This window comes from Cherax quadricarinatus, chromosome 45 (genome assembly GCF_038502225.1).
Source record: "Cherax quadricarinatus isolate ZL_2023a chromosome 45, ASM3850222v1, whole genome shotgun sequence".
NCBI lineage: Eukaryota > Metazoa > Arthropoda > Malacostraca > Decapoda > Parastacidae > Cherax > Cherax quadricarinatus.
This window is the reverse complement of record NC_091336.1, coordinates 12,496,634-12,517,692: the sequence shown is the minus strand read 5'-3', so window position 1 is coordinate 12,517,692 and position 21,059 is coordinate 12,496,634. Positions and strand designations below refer to the sequence as shown.

The window sequence follows — 21,059 nt, the reverse complement described above, 5'->3', positions numbered from 1 at the left end:
AATCCCTTCACTAAATATTACCCTGCTCACACTTCAACAGATCGTCAGGTCCCAAGTATCATTCGTCTCCATTCACTCCTATCTAACACGCTCATGCACGCTTGCTGGAAGTCCAAGCCCCTTGCCCACAAAACCTCCTTTACCCCCTCTTTCCAACCCTTTCGAGGACGACCCCTACCCCTCCTTCCTTCCATGGGGAAGTGGAATAAGAATCTTTCCTCCGTAAGCCATGCGTGTTGTAAAAGTCAACTAAAATGCCGGGAACAATGGGCTAGTAACCCCTTTTCCTGTAAAGATTACTAAAAAGAATAAGAAGAAAATTGTCGTTCCTATATGACTTTCCTAAAGTGGTTCACAACATTGTCATTGTACAGGTTGCCAACACGGCTTGCAGTAGCTGTGTGAGGGTGTTTTTCATCAAAAAAGGTTTGCACTTCAAGTCAGTTTGCACTCATTTCCTTAATCTTTGAAGTAGGCAACTTCTTCAGTTTCTCTATCCCCTCCTCCGAAGCAGTTTCCCCAGGTTTGGTCTTTTGCTGTTGAAGATGATCTAGCAGCTCATCAGTGGTTAGTTCGTCATTGTCCTCCTCCACCAACTCTTCCACATCCTCCCCACTAACCTTCAACCCCAAGGACTTCCCCAGTGTCACAATGGATTCCTCAACTGGCATAGGATTCCCAGGGTTAGCCTCAAACCCTTCAAAATCTCTTTTGTCTACACATTCTGGCCACAGTTTTTTCCAATCAGAGTTCAAGGTCCTCTTAGTCACTCCCTCCCAAGCCTTACCTATAAGGTTTACACAATTGAGGATATTAAAGTGATCCTTCCAAAACTCTTTTAGAGTCAATAGTGTGTCTGTGGTCACTTCAAAGCACCTTTCAAACATAGCTTTTGTGTACAGTTTCTTGAAGTTGGAAATGACCTGCTGGTCCATGGGCTGCAGGAGAGGAGTGTTATTAGGAGGCAAAAACTTGACCTTAATGAAGCTCATGTCCCTAGAAAGTTGCTCTGCCAAGTCTGTAGGATGACCAGGAGCATTGTCTAATACCAGGAGGCACTTAAGGTCTAATTTCTTTTCAGTTAGGTAATTTTTCACATTGGGGGCAAATGCATGGTGTAACCAGTCATAGAAAAAGTCCCTTGTGACCCATGCCTTAGTGTTTGCCCTCCACAGCACACACAAATTAGCCTTGAGGATATTCTTTTGCCTGAACGCTCTGGGAGTTTCAGAGTGATACACCAATAAAGGCTTCACTTTGCAATCACCACTAGCATTGGCACACATCAGAAGAGTAAGCCTGTCTTTCATAGGCTTATGTCCTGGGAGTGCCTTTTCCTCCTGAGTAATGTAGGTCCTGCTTGGCAATTTCTTCCAAAACAGGCCTGTTTCGTCGCAATTAAACACATGTTCAGGTTTCAATGTACTCCTTGAATTCCTTCACATATTTTTCAGCTGCTTTTTGGTCCGAACTGGCAGCCTCACCATGCCTAATCACACTATGTATGCCACTACGATTCTTAAATCTTTCAAACCAACCTTTGCTGGCCTTAAATTCATCGCATCACTAGTTGCAGGCAATTTCTTTTACCAAATCGTCATGCAACTGCCTAGCCTTTTCACAAATGATCGCTTGAGAGATGCTATCTCCTGCTATCTGTTTTTCATTTATCCACACCAACAACAGTCTCTCAACATCTTCTAACACTTGCGGTCGCTGTTTCGTAATCACAGTTGCACCTTTTGCAACAACAGCTTCCTTGATTGCCGTTTTCCTGGTCACTATAGTAGAGATGGTTGATTGGGGTTTTCTATACAACCTGGCCAGCTTCGACACACGCACTCCACTTTCGTACTTTGCAATTATCTCTTTCTTCATTTCAATAGTCATTAGCACCCTTTTTCTCAAAGGGTTGGCACTAGAAGCTTTCTTGGGGCCCATGGTGACTTATTTTGTAGAAACAAGCACCAAAAACACTGTGATAATATGGAATGTACCGAATGTACTTAGATGCGAGCACACTGGCTGGCTTGTAAACACTATCACACACGGGGCAGTTCAGGCCACATGTGGACACGTCTCAGACGAATCGCGTATACCGGGTTTTTTAACGGGAACCGAGGCAAAATTTTTGCGTTAAAATGTATCGAATACCGGATTTATCGGATCACGATGACATCGCGAACTGGGGGTCCACTGTATGTGTAAAGATACACAACATATCCCTTCAAACTGCCAATATCCCAAACCCCTCCTTTAAGGTGCAGGCATTGTACTTCCCATTTCCAGGACTCAAGTCCGGCTATATAAAAATAACCGGTTTCTCTGAATCCCTTCACTAAATATTATCCTGCTCACACTCCAACAGCTCTTCAGGTCCAAAATACCATTCGTCTCCATTCACTCCTAACACGCTGACGCGCGTATTATTATTATACATATTATTATTATTATTACTATTATTATTATTATTATTATTATTATTATTATTATTATTATTATTACAATATAAATAATTTGTAATTTTTATTCACACAAAAAATATAAGATTTACTGTTATGCCTTATTGCAACAATTGTATAAATAATATCAACCCATTCACGACTGCATGTTGGAATGGACAGTAGTCAGGAATGTTGGAATGAACATAGTCAAGCAGACAAGCATTTCTCCCTCGCTGAGGTCAATTTCAAGGTACTTTTCATTGTGAAAGCAATCAAAATCATATCTATTTCTGTAATATATCTTCCAATCTATTAAATGAGACCAAAAAAACGAGAATACAGCCATAAAAACCATACCAAAATACCGCTAAGGGGTGGCTAATTGCTGAGAAGTGAACTTCATTATTTATGCTCTGATTTCTTTCATTTTTGGTGTACTTTAAGAAGCATCTTTCCATCATACACTGCCCAAGTTTCAATAAGATAGTCCAACAAACAAATGAGATACAATTCCTTAGATGAAGAGCAAGAGCCCCTCACCAGCGTCAAGGAACCTCCCTTGAGGTCTGCTTGCTTATGGAAATTTTGCTCGTGTATGGGAGCAAAAAATCACCCCATCGACTGCTCGTACTATTTGGAAAAACTCGCACATGGATGTGCTCACAAGTAGAGGTTCCACTGTACTATAGTCAAATTGAGGCAGAAATGGCGACGCTTTTGCCGCTGCTTCTGCCACCATATTATGGCCTGTTTTATTCATTCTAGAGTATATATCATGTTTCTGTGCTAATTATATTTTTGTCATATTAGACGAATTGTGATAGATAAGCCGTACAGTTGATAATAGCGTCATATTCAAGTACATATTTTTTTCTCGTCTCTCCAGAGCGCAGGAACGAATTACATAATTTGATATAAGAGTAAATTGAGTTACGAGCTAGCTCCCCTAACGGATTAAATTCGTAAGTCAAGGTTCCACTGCAATAAAAAAATTTTTGTTTGTGGAAACAAGTTTTGTAAACAATATATTGATAATTATGTTTGTGCGCTTGTTGTGTTGTATACAACGAGTGTATATATGTACATTGCACCTTACTTTGGTCTCACAGGCCATAAGTTATGTGAAAAAATAAAACAGTGAAAAAACAAGAAACCTTCCAATGCAAGTACAGTGGAACCTCAAAAATCGAACGTATCACATATCGAACGTTTCGAAAATATGACCATTTTTTCGGACAAACTGTGTCCCTATTATCGAACGCGCCCCTATTTTCGGACCACCAGGTACAGGACTTGTCTGCCGCCCGCTCTGTCCGCGTCCCTGTGCAGGCGCCGTGAGCAGTCTAGCTTTGTTTGTGCTTGAGTGAACACTAACCTGCGCTCTCATTCACGCATTTTACGATTATTTCGTTGTGTTTAGTGCTTGTGGGACTGTGAAATAAGCTGCCATGGGCCCAAAGAAACTTGCTAGTGGTACCCCTGTGGTAAAGAAAGTGAGAAATACCATAGATGTAAAGAAGGAAATAATACAGAAGTATGAGAATGGTGAGAGACTTGTTGAGCTTGCCAGGATGTATGGGAAAAACAATTCGACCATCGGTTCTATCCTGTCAAAGAAAGAACAAATCAAGGAAGCTGATGTTGCAAAAGGTGTTAATATAGGGAGTGGATGAGGTGCCTTCTTCAAAGATTAAAGAGATTTGTGCCAAGTGGAATGATGTCCAAATGTTTGTGGAGAAGTACCACCCTGAGCAAGCTGAAACAAGCCATCTTTGCAACAAGTTCAGTGACAGAACCATGTCCCATTTTAGGGAAATGTTAAAGAGGTGCCAGAAACAGAGGACTGTGGACAGTTATTTTGTGAGACAGGGGTCCAGTGACTCTCAAGCTGGTCCTAGTGGCATTAAAAGACAGAGAAGGAAAGTAACCCCAGAGAGGGCTTTACCTGAAGTCCTCATGGAGGGGGATTCTCCTTCCAAACACTAACCCCAACTCCCTCTTTCCTCCTCCCTATCTTCCAGATGCCATCACCAATTTTCAATAAAGGTAAGTAAAAATGTTATTTTATATGTACAGTGGACCCCCGGTTAACGATTTTAATCCGTGCAAGAGGGGTAATTGTTATGCGAAATAATCGTTATGTGAATGAATTTTCCCCATAAGAAATAATGGAAATAAAATTAATCCGTGCAAGACACCCAAAAGTATGAAAAAAAATTTTTTTTACCACATGAAATGTTAATTTTAATACACACAAACTGAAAAAGGCATGCACAATTACATGACACTTACTTTTATTGAAGATCTGGTGATGATTGATGGGATGGGAGGAGGGGAGAGAGAGTGTTAGTGTTTAGAAGGGGAATCCCCTTCCATTAGGACTTGAGGTAGCAAGTCCTTTTCTGGGGTTACTTCCCTTCTTCTTTTAATGCCACTAGGGCCAGCTTCAGAGTCACTGGACTTCTTAAGCACAAGATATCTGTCCATAGTGGCCTGTACCTCTCGTTCCTTTATGACTTGCCTAAAGTGTTTCACAACATTGTCAGTGTAATAATCACCAGCACGGCTTGCAATAGCTGTGTGAGGGTGATTTTCATCCATGAAGGTTTGCACTTCAAGCCACTTTGCACAGATTTCCTTTATCTTTGTAGTAGGCAACTTCTTCAATTTCTCTCTCCCCTCCTCTGAACCAGTTTCCCCAGGTCTGGCCTCTTGCTCTTGAAGTTGATCTATCAGCTCATCAGTGGTTAGTTCTTCATTGTCCTCCTCCACCAACTCTTCCACATCCTCCCCACTAACCTCCAACCCCAAGGACTTTCCCAATGCCACAATGGATTCCTCAACTGGCACAGGATTCTCAGGGTTAGCCTCAAACCCTTCAAAATCCCTTTTGTCTACACATTCTGGCCACAGTTTCTTCCAAGCAGAGTTCAAGGTCTTCTTAGTCACTCCCTCCCAAGCCTTACCTATAAGGTTTACACAATTGAGGATATTAAAGTGCTCTCTCCAAAACTCTCTTAGAGTCAGTTGAGTTTCTGAGGTCACTACAAAGCACCTTTCAAACAGAGCTTTTGTGTACAGTTTTTTGAAGTTTGCAATAACCTGCTGGTCCATGGGCTGCAGGAGAGGAGTGGTATTAGGAGGCAAAAACTTCACCTTAATGAAGCTCATGTCCCCATAAAGTCGCTCTGCCACGTCTGTAGGATGACCAGGGGCATTGTCTAACACCAGGAGGCACTTAAGGTCTAATTTCTTTTCAGTTAGGTAATCTTTCACATTGGGGGCAAATGCATGGTGTAACCAGTTATAGAAAAAGTCCCTAGTGACCCATGCCTTACTGTTTGCCCTCCACAGCACACACAAATTATCCTTGAGGACATTCTTTTGCCTGAACGCTCTGGGAGTTTCAGAGTGATACACTAATAAAGGCTTAACTTTGCAATCGCCACTAGCATTGGCACACATCAACAAAGTAAGCCTGTCTTTCATAGGCTTATGTCCTGGGAGTGCCTTTTCCTCCTGAGTAATGTAGGTCCTGCTTGGCATTTTCTTCCAGAACAGGCCTGTTTCATCACAATTAAACACTTGTTCAGGTTTCAGTCCTTCACTGTCTATGTACTCCTTGAATTCCTGCACATATTTTTCAGCCGCTTTGTGGTCCGAACTGGCAGCCTCACCATGCCTTATCACACTATGGATGCCACTACGCTTCTTAAATCTCTCAAACCAACCTTTGCTGGCCTTAAATTCACTCACATCATCACTAGTTGCAGGCATTTTTTTAATTAAATCCTCATGCAACTTCCTAGCCTTTTCACATATGATCGCTTGAGAGACGCTATCTCCTGCTAGCTGTTTTTCATTTATCCACACCAATAAGAGTCTCTCAACATCTTCCATCACTTGCGATCTTTGTTTCGAAAACACAGTTAAACCTTTGGCAAGAACAGCTTCCTTGATTGTCTTTCTGGTGCCCACAATAGTAGCGATGGTTGATTGGGGTTTCTTGTACAACTTGACTAGGTCGGCGATACGCACTCCACTTTCATACTTATCAATGATCTCTTTCTTCATTTCAATGGGAATTCTCACCCTTATTGGTGTACGGTTGGCACTAGAAGCTTTCTTGGGGCCCATGGTCACTTATTTTCCAGAAACAGCACCGAAAACGCTGTAATACAGTGGACCCCCGGTTAACGATTTTAATCCGTGCAAGAGGGGTAATTGTTATGCGAAATAATCGCTATGTGAATGAATTTTCCCCATAAGAAATAATGGAAATCAAATTAATCCGTGCAAGACACCCAAAAGTATGAAAAAAAAATTTTTACCACATGAAATATACATTTTCCCACACACAAAGAGAAGGATACATGCACAATAGTAGAGTAGTACATGCACAGTATATATTGTGCATGTACTAGTCTACTAAATGAAGAATAAATGACACTTACCTTTATTGAAGATGCAGCAATGACTGATGAGACACTGTGTCCTGGGAGTGCCTTTTCCTCCTGAGTACTGTAGGTCCTGTTTGGCATTTTCTTCCAGAACAGGCCTTATCACACTGTGTATGCCACTACGATTCTTAAATCTCTCAAACCAACCTTTGCTGGCTTTAAATTCACCAATATGAGCACTAGTTCCAGGCATTTTTCCCTGTTCACCTGGGTGTTAGTCGACTTGTGTGGGTTGCATCCTGGGAGACAAGATTAAGGACCCCAATGGAAATAAGTTAGACAGTCTTCGATGACACTGACTTTTTTGGGTTATCCTGGGTGGCAAATCCTCTGGGGTTAATTGTTTCTTGGTATTCTCAATAAGCCACACCAACAACGGTGCTACAGCAGCAGCAGCAGCTGACAGTGCAGCAGCAGCAGCAGCTGTACCACCAATAGTAGCGATGGTTGATTGGGGTTTATTATACAACCTGGCCAGCTCGGAGACATGCACTCCACTTTCATACTTATCAATGATCTTTTTCTTCATCTCTATTGTAATTCTCACCCTTATTGCTGTAGGGTTGGCACTAGAAGCTTTCTTGGGGCCCATGGTCACTTATTTTCCAGAAAAAGCACCGAAAACACTGTAATAATACGAAATATTCCGATTGTATGCTTGGATGTTACCGTGGAGGCTGGCTGGTAAACAATGCCACCGGCGGAACATGTGAGCGTGGCTCAGGCCGCACATTGGACGCGTCTCGGACGAAAATCGGTAAGCGGGTTTTTAAGCGGTATGTGAGGCAAAATTTTTGCAATTAAAGTAAGCGGTATGCGAAATAATCGCTATGTGATGCCATCGTTATGCGGGGGTCCACTGTAATACGAAATATTCCGAGTGTATGCTTGGATGTTACCGCGGAGGCTGGCTGGTAAACAATGGCATGGGCGGCACATGTGAGGCTGGCTGAGGGCGCACATTGGACGCGTCTCGGACGAAAATCGGTGAGCGGGTTTTTAATCGGTATGCGCGGCAAAATTTTTGCGATTAAAGTAAGCGGTATGCGGATTAATCGCTATGTGATGCCATCGTTATGCGGGGGTCCACTGTATTACTATACATAATTAAAAACTATAGTATTTGTTGTATGTAAAACTGTAATTAATCTCTATAAAATGTATTTTTTGTGTGAATATTTTTGGGTTTCTGGAATGGATTAATTGTATTTCCATTATTTCTTATGGGAAATATTGCTTCGAATTTCAGTCTTTTCGAATTTAGAACTAGCTCCTGGAACAAATTAAGTTTGATTTTTGAGGTTCCAGTGTATACCAAAGTTTACCGTGTGAGCGGCATTCACCACTGTTGCCATACGCAGCTTATTTTCTGCCAAATTTACTTCTCTATATCTCGGTAAGTACTGATCGCAAAAATGTGGGGGGGGGGGCGCTTAAAACAATCAAAAAATTAATCTTAACATTTTCATAAGTTTTTTTTTTTTTTTAATATTCTTTGACACCAGGAGACACTTCACGATTTGGGGTTGCGAGTTCTTGAGCGTTAGCCAAGCCAATACAGTGGACCCCCGCTTAACGATCACCTCCCAATGCGACCAATTATGTAAGTGTATTTATATAAGTGCGTTTGTACATGTATGTTTGGGGGTCTGAAATGGATTAATCTACTTCACAATATTCCTTATGGGAACAAATTCGGTCAGTACTGGCACCTGAACATACTTCTGGAATGAAAAAATATCGTTAATCGGGGGTCCACTGTATTTTGACACAAAAACATGCCGCTATCAGATTTTGGTATTAGCCGATGCCGCCTTTACCTGAAGGTCCACTGTACTTGCATAAACTTACACGCTGCCTTCCACACTGACCTCCCCACCACCCATGCTACCTTCCCCACCACTCATACTGTCTTCCCCACCACTCACATTGTCTTCCCTTTTCACTATCTGTATCTGGTATCCTGGACATTGCTTTCAGTCACAGATTCCTCAAAACTATGAAATTCATCTTCACTGACACTTTCATCTGTGTTAGAACTATCAGTTGGGAAAAGAAGAGTCCCAAATTAGCCAGGGAGTGAGGTATTCCTTACCACTAGGCATCGTGAACAGGGTTTACTGAATTGGCACTCCCACAATTCACTGCAGCCTTCCACATTGTTTTCATACTGTGCACACTGAGCACACAGACCCATTCTCCCACATGTAGGCCTACCAGCTTTCTCCCACCAGATCTGAAGCTGCTAGAATTTTGGCATAGTATTACAGGACTGACAGTGAAAGGGTTAACCCTTTCAGGGTTGGTGCCATACCAGTACGGCTTGCACGCCAGGGTTGGTGCTGTACTAGTACGCATAAATTCTAGTGCCTTCAAATCTAGCGAAAGAAAGCTGGTAGGCCTACATATGAAAGAATGGATCTATGTGCTCAGTGTGCGTAGGATAAAAAAAATCCTGCAGCACACACTGCATAATGAGGAAAAAAAACCTCCAACCATGTTTTTGGTTTAAAACAGCGACTGTAGTATATTTTCGTATGCTGTTTATGGTGGTATTCTAGTTTTCCTGGTCTCATTTTATAGAATGGAAGACATATTATGGAAATTGAGATAATTTTGATTGGTTTCGCAATGAAAAGCACCTTGTAACTGAGCTCCAAGTAGCAGAAATGTTCGATTTTTGTCAAAGTTCAAAGGTAAATAAATCATGCCACGCATCCAATACATGTCAGTTGGTGAGTTGAATATTCTTTCATAAGTGTGCTGATATTATTTATACCATTTCTACACAAATGCAGTAGTCTGCATAACATAAATCTTCTATTTTTTATGAGAATAAAAATTCAAAGTGGAAAGCCAAAGAAATGTAAGAGAGGCCTGGGGTCATGAGTAATGAACAGAGGAAATGTTATTTTAGTGCCAGGAATGTCTGTCTTGTTTATTCTGGACTATTTGGAAATTGGCATCTTTTGAAATTTGAGAGAAATTGGCAAAATTGCCAATTTCTGGCCACGTTATTGGTTAATTGAAATTGGTAAATTGGTGGTTTCTTGTACTCATTTGATAGACAAAATGGAGTTCTAGAGAGATAGGTATGATTTTATGTGGACTGGTACATTGGAATTGGCCGATAATAGGGCTCAAAGTGGGCGAAATCGCCGATGCGTAAACTTTGTCGAGACTGCTAACTTCGCGAGAGCATAAGTCCGTAAGTTTTCCATTAAATTTCATACTTTTGGTGTCGTTGTGATTGGGAAAAGATTCTCTATCAAGTGCCCCAGAGTGATTATTATTACAGTGGTACTTCAGGATACGCACATCTCAAAACTCGAATGTTTATGTAAGTACTTTTGTAAGTGTATTTTTGGGGGTCTGAAACGGATTAATCTGATTTACATTATTCCTTACAGGAACAAATTCATTTGGTATCGGCACTCGAACAGCCTTCTGGAACAAAAAAAAATTCATATCCCGAGGTACCACTGTATTATTATTATTATTATTATTATTATTATTATTATTATTATTATTATTATTATTATTATTGTGTCTAAACACTAGTCAGGCAGTCTTAGTGATTTTAATGTGTGCCTGCATGCCAGTACAGTGTATAAGTTTATTTAAGTACAGGTACGTATAAGTACGTACAATTATCAGAGTAAATATAAAATATGCAGTAACTTTAAAAGACTTGAAATTTTTGAAAGTTTCCAGACAAAATCGAGACAGAGCTCGCAGAGGATGTGAACAAGAGTGACGTGCGGATGCCATAATAGCGAATCAGGCAGCCGTACAAAAAAATTATTTGTTATAATTTGAAATGTTCTTATTAGCGTATCACTGTAAAGCGGAGCCCTACTGTATTGTATACTTATCCTCTTTCATGAACTATGTTGCCTATTACCAAACCTCTTTCTATACAAAGTTCAAGGGGCCCCCATTATCATTTACCCCTGGCACCCCAAACTTAGTACATTCTCTACGGTGGTTGCTCTCGCTTTAACATTTAGATTTTTTGAGATTTTTAAAGTTAAATGGAGAAAGGTTCCACACACATAGCTACTCTCTCTCCAGGATAGAAAATGTCACCCACATATAGAATAAAAAATAACATACAGTAGTACACAGTTTTGGAGCATCTCAAAATTTGTTTTCAGTTTTGTATGAGTGATTTTAAATCTAGAATTTCCTTAGGTTCAGTTGTTTCAGTGAAGAAGGACGAGGTTCAAAGAATGTTGGACCACTTCAATATACAAGTTGACAACCCAATTACAATTCTCAATCAGGATATGTCTCGAGATTTCCTGAACACAGCGGTAAGTTCAGATTAATGTGAAGCAGTTTCAGAATAAATACATACAGATTTTTTTTTTTTTTTTACCTCAACAGCCATCTCTCTCCTACCAAGGGAGGTGACAGAAAGACACTTATTCATTCAGTTGCATCTTCCTAGAAGTATGCTAATGTTAAAACTAGTCGACACCCTGATGGTAACATCCCCATCCCTCCTTCAGAGTGCAGGCACTGCCCTTCCCACACCAAATGACTCAGTCCCACAAACCAGTTTTCCCCTGAATCCCTTCCTAAGTGTCTTCTTGCTTATACTTCAGTAGCATGTCCATTAAAAAATACTTTGCTCCAGTCACTCTTGTCTAACATGTTCACACAACTTGCTTAATGCTCAAGCCCCTAAAATTCAAACACACTTACCCCCTTCCTCCAACTCTTCCTGGGATGACTCCTACCCAGAATCTAATGTGTGTTGTTTATAGCACCAATGGTATCACTGTTACTGCTGTTTGGATACTGTTGGTGGAGTGCTCTTGGCATAAGTAAAGTTTTTGATAAAACTGCAAAACTCTGTATCATTTTAAGTGTGGCTGAATTTTTTTTTTTTTTTTTACACAGGACCAGACACTCATTTAACGTATCACACATGAAGAAAGAAGCATTTGAAATGTTAAATTCCTTGAAAAGAGAATTCTTAGGTTTTAATGTAAAAAACCTTGGCAGTATCAGCAAATCATGGTTATCATAATTATTTAAATGAAAATGTTATATATTTTATATTTTGGTTTCAGGACTCAAAAGGCTTGTACAAGTTTTTCCTTAAGGCTACACAACTGCAGCAAATGAAAGATGATTACAATCATTTGCAAAAGGCACTCAAGATCTCTTCTGATATTATTCAGAACCGGAAAGAGGTAAGTTTTGTTAATGCACCAAGAATTCTTTCCTCATGATTTTCTTATTCACTAATCATTATCTTGCTTTAATTTTATATTAAAAGTATAATTTAATCACTTGGACATACAGTAGGTATACATTAGGAGTGAGTGGAGGCAAATGTTTTTTGGGGACTTGATGAGCTGTTGGAGTGTGAAGGGATTCAGGAAAACTGGTTAGCTGCACTTGAGCCCTGGAGGTGGGAAGTACAATGCCTTCACTTTAAAGGAGAGGTTTGGGATATTGGCTATTTGGAGTGACATTTAAACTGTCATATCAGAGCACCTTTACAAAGACAGTGATTATGTGTGAATGATGGTGAAAATGCTTATTTTTTGGCTCACCCTTTCTCAGTGGGAGATTTGGGTTTAATGAGCAACCTTTAACTGAAAGGTAGCACAACATTGTCTTCTCTTTGCAATTAACAGTGAATAGAAAATATCTCAAAACCATTGATGGTTACTACTGAATTGTTGTGCAAAATTTCTATAGGAAGAACTCTGGACATTTTCCCAGTCTGAACTCTTTCAGTTGACGAATTTTTTGAGCAGCTTGCTGGCTTACCCACCATACAGTACTTGACATAATGGGAAGTGATTATCATGAAGTATAAACCCACAGGGAAATTGGGAGTTATTCCAAAGTACAGTGGTCCCTTGTTTTTCGTAGTTCTCGGGAATCATAGATTTCAGAAATCATAGGGATATTTTCGTATAAACATGGGCTCGCTAATCATAGGTTGACTCGCGAATAGTAGTTCGTCCGGGATGTGTATGCATGGTGTGAGCCGGGGCGGCCTCCCTACCCAACCAGTCTGGCATTGTTTACCAGTGAGCGAAGGTCCCCTCACATGTTCCTACGAAATATTTCATAATATTCCACTCATTTTAGTTCTTGCAAGTACTAAATAAGCTACCATGGCTCCAAAGAAAGCTCCTAGTGCCAAGCCTGTGGTAAAGAAGGTGAGAAATATGATTGAACACTTCAGCATCCTCCATTGCATAACCCTTATAGGTATGGCTTGGGAGGGAGTGACTACCAGGACTTTGAACTCTGCTTGGAGAAAATTGTGGCCAGATTGTGTCGACAAGAAGGATTTTGAAGGGTTTGGGACTGACCCTGATGAGCCTATGTCTGTTGTTAAATCAATTGTGGCACTGGGGAGTTCCATGGGGTTGGATGTGAGTTTGGAGGATGTGGAAGAGTTGGTGGAAGACCACAACAAAGAGCTCACCACTGAGGAGCTGCAAGAGCTTCAGCAGGAACAGCAACAGATTGCAGCTCAGAATCTTGCTGCAGAGGAGGAGGAAGAGAGATGGAAGAAGGTGCCTTCTTCAGAAATTAAAGAGATTTTTGCTATGTGGGGTAAGATGGAAAGCTTTATGGAGAAACATTACCCTGACAAGGTTGTTGCAAGCCATGTTGGCAACATGTACAGTGACAAAGTCTTGGGCCATTTTAGGAAAGTGTTAGAGACGCCAGAAACAGAGCTCTCTCCACAGTTATTTTGCGAGACAGGACTCCAGTGACTCAAGGTGGTCCTAGTGGCATTAAGAAACAGAGAAGAGAAGCAACCCTAGAAAAGCAATTGGTACCTGAGGTGTTGATGGAAGGGGATTCCCCTTCCAAACTGGAAACAATCCAATCTCTCTCCTCCTCCAGTCTTCTATACACTAAGAAGAATCTCCAATAAAGGTAAGTGTTATGCTGTTAATGTTTCATTCATCATGTCCCATTGTATTGTTTATGTACTACATCTATATTTCATGTAAAAAAAATTTTTGTTTTAATACTTCTGGGTGTCAGGAACGGATTAATTGTATTTACATTATTTCTTATGGGGAAAATTGATTCGAATATCGTAGATTTCGATAATAGTAGCAACTCCAGGAACGGATTAACTACGAAAAACGAGGGACCACTGTATGTGGAGTATGTCAAGAAAGCATTCTACATGATGAACATGTTAGGAAGAAGCAGTTCTAACTAACATGGTGAAATATCATGTAGATCAAGGGTAGCTACACCATGTGGTGTTCAAATTTTAATAATAAAAAATTATTTTAGACATTGACTTGCAACTGTTTTGAAGACATAATTCAGAAGTCTCTCTTTATTCATGTTAGCACCAAGCCTATGTTACATAGTCACAATTGGCAGGAATAATCAACCCATGTTCAGAGTGTCAGTCTTGTTTGTTAAATAGCAAGTTTGAATGTTTTTTTCCTGGCATGTATTGAAACAATAATTTTTATAATTTAATGCTATTTCAGCATTTACCATTGCTTAAGAAGGAAGTTGATGAGCAGCGGACCCAGTATGAATTTTCTGTGAGCCTTAATGATAAGAGGAAGAAGTTACATGAATTACGCAAAGAATTAGTGTGGGCAATGGTAAGTGCAAATTTTTTTTGAACTTACTGTTTCGTGGTTGTATCAAAATGAGTTTTGAAAAATATTTTACGTTCAATATGAAAATGAGAAACATTTCTCTTTAACCCTTGATTGTCGCAAACCCCTTCTTGAAACTGTCATTCTATGTTGCAGAATTTTTTGGGAAAAAAAAAAATTATTTTTTTCTTATGAAATAATAGAGAATCTTTTCCCAATGGTAATGACACCAAAAGTAAGAAATTTGATCGAAAACTCGCGAAATTATGCTCCCGCGAAGTTAGCGGTCTTGGCGACATGTATGCATCGGCGGTTTTGCCGACTTTGAGCCCTGTTTTTTGCCAATTCCGTTGTTCCAGTTGACCAAACTCATAGCTATTTTTTTAGAACTCCATTTTTTCTATCAATTGAGTACAAGAAACTGCCCATTTACTGATTTGAACAACTTGGCCAATTTCACGCAAATTAAAAAAGATGCCAATTTCAAAATAACATATCCCCTCTTATATTACTGTTGCTTTGAATTTTGATTTTTTATTCATACGAAAAATACAAAATTAATGCTATGCAGACTACTGCATTATTGTAAAAATGGTATAAATAATATAAGTGCACTTGTGAAAGAATATTAGACTCCCCAGTTGATGTGTATTGGACGTGTTGTGTGATTTGCTTACTCTTGAACATTGGTAAAAATCGAACATTTCTGCTACTTTGAGCTCAATTTCAAGGTCGTTTTCATCGTGAAACTAATCAAAATCATCTCGATTTCTGCAATATGTTCGCTGTTTTATCATGTGAGACCATGAAAACGAGAATACAACGATAAATACTATATGAAAACACACCTCAAAGTCGGCGTTTTAATCCAAAAAACTGACTTTTTTTTTTCATTATGCACTGTGTGCAGCAGGATTTTTTTATGTGATGCACACTGACCACACAGACCATTCTCTCACATGTGGGTCTACCAGCTTTCTCCTGCTTGATTAAAAGCCTCTAGAATTATTGAGTGTATATACATCCGAAACATTGGCTCGTAAGACGTATATATATGACCAAAACAGTCAAAGGGTTAAAAGTGTTAAAAAAAAGTTTGCTTTATGTATACAGTACAGTAGGGCCCCGTTTTACTGCGTTTCGCCTTACGGCATTCCGTTAATATGGCGATTTCAAATTATGACCAGAACTCTGGATGGCAAGCAGCCTTTCTAATATGGCGCGCCCCACCAGGTTTGTTTACATTATCCGTGAGCACATCTCTCTATTATGTCTGGAAACTTTCCAAAATTTCAAGTGTTTTAAAGTTATTACATATTTTACATGTATTCTGATAATTATACCTGTGTGTACCTGTACCTAAATATACTTACACACTGTGCTGGTGTGCTGATACACATTAAAATCACTAACAGTGTCCCTCTAGTCTTAACGCCATAGTAATAATACTAATACGTACGTAATAATAATCACTCTTGGGCACATTAAATGTCTTATTTTACATTAACCCTTTCAGGGTTGATAGGCCCTCTCCCAAACTTGTTCTCAGGATCGAAAAATACAGGTCCTCCATTACAAATCCGGCATCATGGGACCTGTACTGTGCCGGATTACTGAGTTTGCTGGATTACAGAGTGGTTAGGCTAGAATACACTTAATAAAATTAACCAACTTGACTTACACAAAGTTCATTGAGCATCGGCAAAAATCAAACATTTCCACTACTTTGAGCTCAACTTCAAGGTACTTTTCATTATGAAAGCAATCAAAATCGTATCTATTTCTGTAATATATCTTCCGTTCTATCAAATGAGACCAAAAAAACGAGAATACAACCATAAAAACCATACAAAAATATACCACAAAGAGGCGGCTACGTTAAGAAACATCTTTCCATCATACATTGCCCAAGTTTCAATGAGATTGCCCAACAAACAACTGAGAAAAAAACAATATTTACCAAAAATCATGGCAAACCCAAGCCAGGTACTGAAAATAAGACTTTATTGGGTTATCCTAGGTTCTCTATACATACGCTGCTATGTATGATAATCTATGTAACTGTATTTGTGTACAGTACCTGAATAATACATACGCTGCTATGTATGATAATCTATGTAACTGTATTTGTGTACAGTACCTGAATAAACTTATTTACTTACTTCTAGTCTGTTGACTGAGTACAAGAAACCGCCCATTCACCTATTTCAGCTACCCAATAAAGTGGTCAGAAGTTGGCAATTTGGCCAATTTCACAGATGCCAATTTCAAAATAGTCCAGAATAGACAATGCAGACATTCCTGGCACTAAAATAACAATTTCTCTGTTCATTAGTCATGGCTCCAGGCCCCTCTTATATTACTCTTGCTTACCATTTGGAATATTTATTCACACAAAAAAATAGAAGATATACTGTTATGCAGACTACTGCACTATTGTAATAATTGTATAAATAATGTCAACCCATTCTTGACTGCGTATTGGAATTTGGACTGGCAGGTGGACAGGTATTGGACAGTTACATCATTTGTTTACTCGAGCATCGCTAAAGAATAGAACTTTTCTGCTACTGTGAGCGCAATTTCAAGGTACTTTTCATCATGAAAGCAATTAAAATCATATCTATTTCTGTAATATATCTTCCATTCTATCAAATGAGACCAAAAAAACGAGAATATAACCGTTGTGATGAATGGTTTGAAAAACCGACAGGTTGAAGATTGAGACACTTATGCAACATTTGGGAATCTTTATTCAGGAAACGTTTCGCCACACAGTGGCTTCATCAGTCCAATACAAAGTAGAAAGGCGTAAGGAGAGGAGGAGTTTGAGGTAATCAGTCCCTCAGCCTGGAGTCGATGTGTTCAGTCCATCAATCTTGTAGAATGTACTGGATGTATTGGACTGATGAAGCCACTGTGTGGCGAAATGTTTCCTGAATAAAGATTCCCAAATGTTGCATAAGTGTCTCAATCTTCAACCTGTTGGTTTTTCAAACCATTCATCACAACTGTCAGACACTGCAGCATCATGGGATCTTGTTACAAAGAATTCTTCAACATTTGCCCAACCTTTGGACGAAGACCTACTTCGACTAGTGGATGATACCACTATGACCCCACCTCCTCCTGCTTTGCCTCACCTCACTACAGTATATAAGCCACGTCTACGGCCCTATGCTGTATATTATACAAGATTGATGGACTGAACACATCGACTCCAGGCTGAGGGACTGATTACCTCAAACTCCTCCTCTCCTTACGCCTTTCTACTTTGTATTGGACTGATGAAGCCACTGTGTGGCAAAACGTTTCGAGAATATAACCATAAAAACCATACAAAAATATACTGCTAAGCAGCCGTTAATGGCTGAGAAGTGAACTCCGCTATTTATGGTCTGATTTCTTTCATTTTGGTGTACATTAACCCTTTCAGGGTCCAAGGCCAAGTGTCCAAGTGTGACCATGGCGTAATAGCGCACAAAATGCGCGCTAAAGGAATAACAGGAAAAGTCGGTCGATGGATCTATAATTTCCTCACTAACAGAACACAGAGAGTAGTCGTCAACAGAGTAAAGTCCGAGGCAGCTACGGTGAAAAGCTCTGTTCCACAAGGCACAGTACTAGCTCCCATCTTGTTCCTCATCCTCATATCCGACATAGACAAGGATGTCAGCCACAGCACAGTGTCTTCCTTTGCAGATGACACCCGAATCTGCATGACAGTGTCTTCCATTGCAGACACTGCAAGGCTCCAGGCGGACATCAACCAAATCTTTCAGTGGGCTGCAGAAAACAATATGAAGTTCAACGATGAGAAATTTCAATTACTCAGATATGGTAAACATGAGGAAATTAAATCTTCATCAGAGTACAAAACAAATTCTGGCCACAAAATAGAGCGAAACACCAACGTCAAAGACCTGGGAGTGATTATGTCGGAGGATCTCACCTTCAAGGACCATAACATTGTATCAATCGCAGCTGCTAGAAAAATGACAGGATGGATAATGAGAACCTTCAAAACTAGGGAGGCCAAGCCCATGATGACACTCTTCAGGTCACTTGTTCTATCTAGGCTGGAATATTGCTGCACTCTAACAGCACCTTTCAAGGCAGGTGAAATTGCCGACCTAGAAAATGTACAGAGAACTTTCACGGCGCGCATAACGGAGATAAAACACCTCAATTACTGGGAGCGCTTGAGGTTTCTAAACCTGTATTCCCTGGAATGCAGGAGGGAGAGATACATGATTATATACACCTGGAAAATCCTAGAGGGACTAGTACCGAACTTGCACACGAAAATCACTCACTACGAAAGCAAAAGACTTGGCAGACGATGCACCATCCCCCCAATGAAAAGCAGGGGTGTCACCAGCACGTTAAGAGACCATACAATAAGTGTCAGGGGCCCGAGACTGTTCAACTGCCTCCCAGCACACATAAGGGGGATTACCAACAGACCCCTGGCAGTCTTCAAGCTGGCACTGGACAAGCACCTAAAGTCAGTTCCTGATCAGCCGGGCTGTGGCTCGTACGTTGGTTTGCGTGCAGCCAGCAGCAACAGCCTGGTTGATCAGGCGCTGATCCACCAGGAGGCCTGGTCACAGACCGGGCCGCGGGGGCGTTGACCCCCGAAACTCTCTCCAGGTAAACTCCAGGTGCCCCAGTGTCCAAGAAATTTTGAAAAAAAAAAAAAAAAAAAAAATTTCTTACAGAATTAAAGATAATATTTTTGTGAAGGTAATAAAACAAAAAAAAATTTCTGATCAGTACTTACCGAGATAAGCGGCGAGAAGTTGACCCAAAATGACCCGGTGGCGGCAACATCAGTGACTTCTGCAAAATCCCATTTTTTTATTTTACGTTTTTTATACTTTTTTCTTTTCTAATTTTTTTCTTTTTCTAATAACATTTGTGGCCTGTGAGACCAGTATAATGTATATTGTATAAGTGTACACTCATTGTATTCCACGCAATAACCACACTAATTTGTTTATCATTATATTGCTTACAAAGCTTGTTTACAAGTTTATTGTAAATAAAATGATGAAAATATTAGTGCGGTTATTGTGTTGAATACAATGGTATCGTATAGTACAATGGTGCCATAGGGTGCAATGGCACCATATGATACAATGGTACCATATAGTACAATGGCACCATTTGGTACAATGGTACCATATGGTACAATGGTACCTTATGGTACCATATGGTGCAATGGTACCATATGGTGCAATGGTACCATATGGTACATTGTACACCATATGGTTCCTTGTACTGTATGGTACTGTTGTATTCAACACAATAAACACACTAATATTTTCATTATTATTTTGTTTACAATAGTTGTTTACAACAAAAATATGCAAAAATGTTGTATATTAGTAATGTTCTATTATATATTTACAAATGTATAGGAACTTTACATGTTCTTTGAGGTGGATGACAAAGCACTTTGTCTCGGAAACTGCGGAGTCAGTAGCTAGCTTGTGTCGCCACTCAGTCTTGGCTGGTGTCTCATGCCACCAACACCTATTGACCATATGGTACATGGTATCATATGTTACAGGGTACCATATGGTACATTGTACTATATGGTATAGGGTACCATGCAGTACAGGATAACATATGGTGCAGGGTACCATATGGTACAGGGTACCATACAGTACACGACACCATATGGTACAGATACAGGGATAACTATGGAAATAAGTCACCCTGACTTTTTGGGTTATCCTAGGATTTTATATGTATGCTGCTATGTATGATAATCTATGTAATTGTATTTCTTTACACCTGAGTAAACTTATTGAAGTGCATGTGTCATCATAAGTTTATTTAGGTATACACAAATAAAGTTACATAGAATATCATACTTAGCAGCATATGTTTGGAGAACCTAGGATAACCCAAAAAAGTCAGACAGACTTACTTCCATTAGGGTCCCTGTACCCTGTACCATATGGTATAATGTACCATATGGAACAATGTACTATATTGTACATTGTACCATATGGTACCATTGAACCATATACCATTGTATGACATGGCACCATTGTACCATATGGTACCATTGTACCATATGGCACAATAGCACCATGTGGTTCAAAACCATAGAATTCATCTTCAGCTCCACTTCCTTCAGTCTTAGAACTGTAAGTTGTGAAGAGGAGAGTCAGAATTCACCCAGAGAGCGAGTGGGGAGTGAGAGCTTCTTTGCCGCCAGGCACTATGAACAAAGCCACTTTGCCGGCGTTCCCACAATGCCATGCGGGCATCCAGATTTTTTCTATAGTGTGCACACTGACCACCCAGACCCATTCTCTCAGATGTAGGCCAACCAGCCTTCTCGCGCTAAATTTGGCTCCGCTAGAATTTTGGCGTAGATCTACGGTTTGGACCCTGAACGTAAAGCCCTAGATCTACGGGACGGACCCTGAAAGGGTTAAGAAGTATCTTTCCATCATACATTGCCCAAGTTTCAATAAGATAACCCAACAAACAAATGAGAAAATAATAATAATAATAATTTA

At 39.9% G+C, this 21,059-nt stretch overlaps 1 protein-coding gene across 1 annotated transcript in view; it reads left to right on the top strand.

The window, feature by feature from the left end:
• The window catches only part of SMC6 (Structural maintenance of chromosomes 6), a gene marked incomplete at its 3' end in the record, with an annotated part of 143,130 nt that overhangs the window by 106,662 nt on the left and 15,409 nt on the right, over positions 1-21,059 (top strand). The window contains 3 exon segments of the mRNA XM_070094300.1: positions 11,099-11,220; positions 11,986-12,108; positions 14,404-14,523. Of these exon segments, the coding sequence (XP_069950401.1) occupies positions 11,099-11,220; positions 11,986-12,108; positions 14,404-14,523 (365 nt within the window).